The 4166-nt window shown below is 41.7% G+C and overlaps 1 protein-coding gene across 5 annotated transcripts in view; it reads left to right on the top strand.

Annotated features, from left to right (window-relative positions):
* Positions 1-4166, top strand: part of Cfap70 (cilia and flagella associated protein 70) — a 57918-nt gene that overhangs the window by 26306 nt on the left and 27446 nt on the right. For 4 of the 5 annotated variants that reach the window (XM_021203848.1, XM_021203847.1, XM_021203846.1 and 1 more), the window contains 3 exons: positions 2480-2647; positions 2775-2855; positions 3545-3636. In XM_021203848.1, coding sequence (XP_021059507.1) covers positions 2480-2647; positions 2775-2855; positions 3545-3636 — 341 coding nt within the window. The remainder of the gene's footprint in view (positions 1-2479; positions 2648-2774; positions 2856-3544; positions 3637-4166) is intronic. The other variant, XM_021203845.1, reaches the window with a different exon arrangement.

The raw sequence follows: 4166 nt of genomic DNA, 5'->3' as shown, positions 1-4166 counted from the left end.
GAGGAGGAGGAGGAGGAGGAGGAGGAGGAGGAGGAGGAGTGCTCTGTTTGTCTGTGCACCTACATGCCGGAAGAAGGTATCAGATCCCTTTACAGATAGTCATGAGCCACCATGTGGTTGCTGGGAATTGAAGTCAGGACCTCTGGCAGAGCAGTTAACTCTTAAGTTCTTAACTGCTGAACCATGTCACCAGACCCTATCTTATTATTTTTACTTGTGTTGGCAAGAAGCTCAGAGAGTAGAGGCACTTTCGGGCAGGCCTGACAACCTGAGTTTGATCCCTAGATCCCACAAGATAACAGGGAAGCACTTCTCTTAAGAATTGTCTGCTCACCTCCATAATACACACACACACACACACACACACACACACACACACACACGCACACACTTAATACAATTAAAGTTATTTATTTGTCTTTTTATTACTTAAAACAATGCTTAAATTTAAATATATTTGACCATATTCTTCTCCTCCCCCAAGCCCCTCCAGATCCTCTCCCTGTCCCCTACCTACCCAAGTTTAAGTTCTTTCTCAAAGACAAAACAATACACCCAAAGCCAGATACAACAAGGAAACCAAATAAAACAACATCCAAACAGAAAAACAAAACAAACCCACCAAACTGTAACCAAATAAAAGCACACAAGAAACTGTGACGTCCATTATAATTGGCCAACTAGTCCTGAACATGAGACTTGAGCTGGAGTGGCTGGCATATGACAGCTCAGTTTTTAACCCTCACTATAGTGGCCAGGTGTTCACTCGCTCACAGATTCATTCATTTAAAAATATGACAAAATAAAATATAATAAGATAAAACAAAAGCTATCACATCCAAGTTGGAAGAATAAGTCAACAGAAGGAAAACACTAAACTGGAAGTCATTATGTATATGTGTGTGTGTTTATGCATAGATGTATCCATTTGTATGCATGCACTGAGGACATGGTGCAGACCCATGCAGGCCCTGGGCATGCTGCCTCAGTCTCTGTGAGCTCATAGGAGCTTTGCTCACGTTGCTTTCAAGGGCCTGGTTTTCTTGGTGAGCCCCATCCCCTCTGGCTCCTTCATATAATACACTCTTTTTGCCTCCTCTTCTGCCAGGTTCCCGGAGCCCTGAGGAGAGGGATTTGATGGAGAGATCTCATTTAGGGCTGAGCATCCCAAGGTCTCTCACTCTCTGTGTAATGTCTGACTGAGGGTTTCTGCATTTGTTCTCATCTGCTGCAGGAGGAACTTCTCTGATGACGGCTAAGCAAGGCACTGATCCGGGAGGAGAGCAGAATGTCCTTAGAGCCATTTTATCACCATGTTTTTAGGGGTTTCCCTTTTCTGTTTTTAGATCAGTAGTATTTGTCTTTACCCTAGGCACTGGGCTATCTAGTCTCTAGTTCTTGGTCACCCAAGCAATGCCAAGTATAGGTTTTATCTCAGGGAGTGGCCTTATGTCCAATCAGTTATTGGTTGGTTACTCCCACAAGCTTTGTGTCAGCATTGCCTTAGTATATCTTATAGGCATTACACCATTGTAGATCAAAGAGGTTTAAGTTATTTTAATGATAAATTCCTATAAGTCTGATATGTATGTATGGTTATTTTCTAGATAGGGTTTCTCTGTGTAACCTTGGCTGGCCTGGAACTCTCTCTGTAGACCAGCTGGCCTTGAACTCAGAGATTCACCTGCCTCTGCCTTCCACGTGCTGGGAATAAAGGCATGCGCCACCGCTGCCCAGCTGATTTCGATTTTAAAAGAAGAGTCTGCTACTCGATATGCAAATGAATGGTGGATCTTCCATAACTTTATTATCAAAAAATAACTGTCCTTGCAATGATTGCATAATGCATTTTAGTGTTAAATTTTACAGGGGATTACTTTCCCCTAGAAAACATGACAAAAGGGCTGGGCATGGTGGTGCATGTCTTTAATTCCAGCACTTGGGAGGCAGAGGTAGGCAAATTTCTGAGTTCGAGGCCAGCCTGGTCTACAGAGTGAGTTCCAGGATAGCCAGGGATACACAGAGAAACCCTCCCTTGAAAAATCAAAATAAAAATGACAAAAATCAGCTGTGGTTTGAACTATACATACCAAGGTTTTATTGCGCACTTTAAACTTACCTTATTCTTTCAGTTATATTTAATAGTAGCAATTAGACAAATATTGTTTCTTTTATATAAATGAGTTATTTTACTTGAGGTAATTCAGAATTATGTGTCAAAGAGGAAATCTTTCTGATGACTACAGTTGTGATAGCAGAATCAAGTGCAGCTGCCAGGACTCCTCCTGCCACATTACAGAACAGGGAGGCAGCTCATTTCCAGTGGTGACTTTATGTGCTCTGTAAGGGAGGGGCCCAGCGAGGGTCCCCAGGGCTCTGTGCTGGCTGATGAAATGACCTGAGAAGCTGTCCCCCTGTGGGGCAGGCCCATTACCTATAACTCATCCATTGTTCCCTTACTTTGCTTGCTTCTTTTCAGACCAAGTGCTTGTTCAGCTTATTCAGGGACACTGGGCACCATTTGGTCCAAAATAATAAAACAGGGGGACTTAACTCTCCACTGTCCAAACCTTTCTCCAAGAATCTGAAAGAAGAGAAACTATCGAAAGACAAGGACCTAGAAGGACGGCCTCGGCTTGGAGAGCTGGTAGGCTGGAGACCATATGTACAGACGTTTGCACTCATTTCCCATCTGATGTATTTTGTGTCTTATTGTCCCCACTACTATGAAGGCCATGAAACAACCCACATTCTGATGATTCTCTTTGTTTCAGCAAGCACCTAGTATAAAATCGCAGAGCTCAGACACACCTTTGGAAAGTGAAGTCCCCCTGAGCCACAACCTTGAAGGACAGGTAACTATCTTCATCATTTCAGAAACTAAACTCTCCCAGACTTTCACTGAGTAACACAGCTTCCTTGGAACATGCTAGAAGTGAGACTTGAGTTACCGCAAGTGCTTGCTTATGAGTAGTCTACGACCTTGGGCAAGCTTGTTCACTGAGACCTCAAAGTGAGTTTGCACTAGACAGTGGTTAAGCTCCTTCCAGAATTAAACTGGTTTAATTTAGTTTTGTTTTTCTGTGCAGAGGAAAGAGTGACATGCATTTAAAATAGTTCCAAGAGAAGTATGAATGAGTTCACCAGGCATGGTGGTGCGCACTGGGGAGGCAAGAGGATCTCTGTGAGTTCAAGGCTCTGGTTCACACAGAGAGTGCCAGGCCAACCAAGGCTACATAATAAAACCTTGTCTCAAAAAAGAAAATAAGTAAAAAATTTTTTAAAAGTATGTTCAATGGGAGTCAGTAGAGTAGAAATTTCCAAGAACAGCCATGAAAACACCTTCTTCAATGAGCTAACCACTATTGCTACATTCCTTTCAAATTATTGTCCCATGTAAAATATTTGAACCACAGAGATCACTTCGCGTATGCAGTTTTATACACATACTTTTACTCAGTGAATTGTAAGTAGTATCTGATGTTACTAAAAATATTTCATTACTGCCTTTTTATGAGATTAACAAGTAATCATGTCTTTGCAGCAATACATAGAAGCGGGAACATACATCGTCTTGGAGATCCAGCTGGACAAAGCCCTGGTTCCAAAGCGGATGCCAGAGGAACTGGCCAGAAGGTGCAGGGTGCTTATTCTCCTGTTTGTTACAGTTCAGGAATGAAGAAGAGGCCACTCATTTTTTCCCCCATAATGTAATTTCCCCTGTCCTAAGCAACTGTTTTTGTCTTTGTTACAGATAGAGTTTACTCCGCTATTGTTTCTTCATTGGGAATGTCATTACATTTTTTGACATGAGTGAGAAACTATATAAACACCCAAATTCCCACTGTCTGGCAGTATTTTTACATCATGCTGTCTGTCTGGGAGTTGCTTTAAGGTCATAGACGACACATTCATGCACACGCCTCACATATCCACACATGGAGATGACACGTTCATGCACACACCTCACATATCCACACATGGAGTTCTTGAAAACTGTGTTTACTGCATTATCACTTTGTTTATGGGTTACTATTTCAGCAGCAATCTAAGTTTGTTGGTATATAATGTTCCAAAGTGTTCTTGTATCTTTTTTTAAAAAAATCTCTGTATTTATTTATTTATTTATTTATTTATTATCTTAGTAGGTCTTGCTAAAGGTTTGT

The sequence above is a fragment of the Mus pahari genome, chromosome 8 (assembly GCF_900095145.1).
Source record: "Mus pahari chromosome 8, PAHARI_EIJ_v1.1, whole genome shotgun sequence".
In the NCBI taxonomy this organism is placed as follows: Eukaryota; Metazoa; Chordata; class Mammalia; order Rodentia; family Muridae; genus Mus; species Mus pahari.
This window is presented reverse-complemented; position numbering and strand designations above follow the sequence as displayed.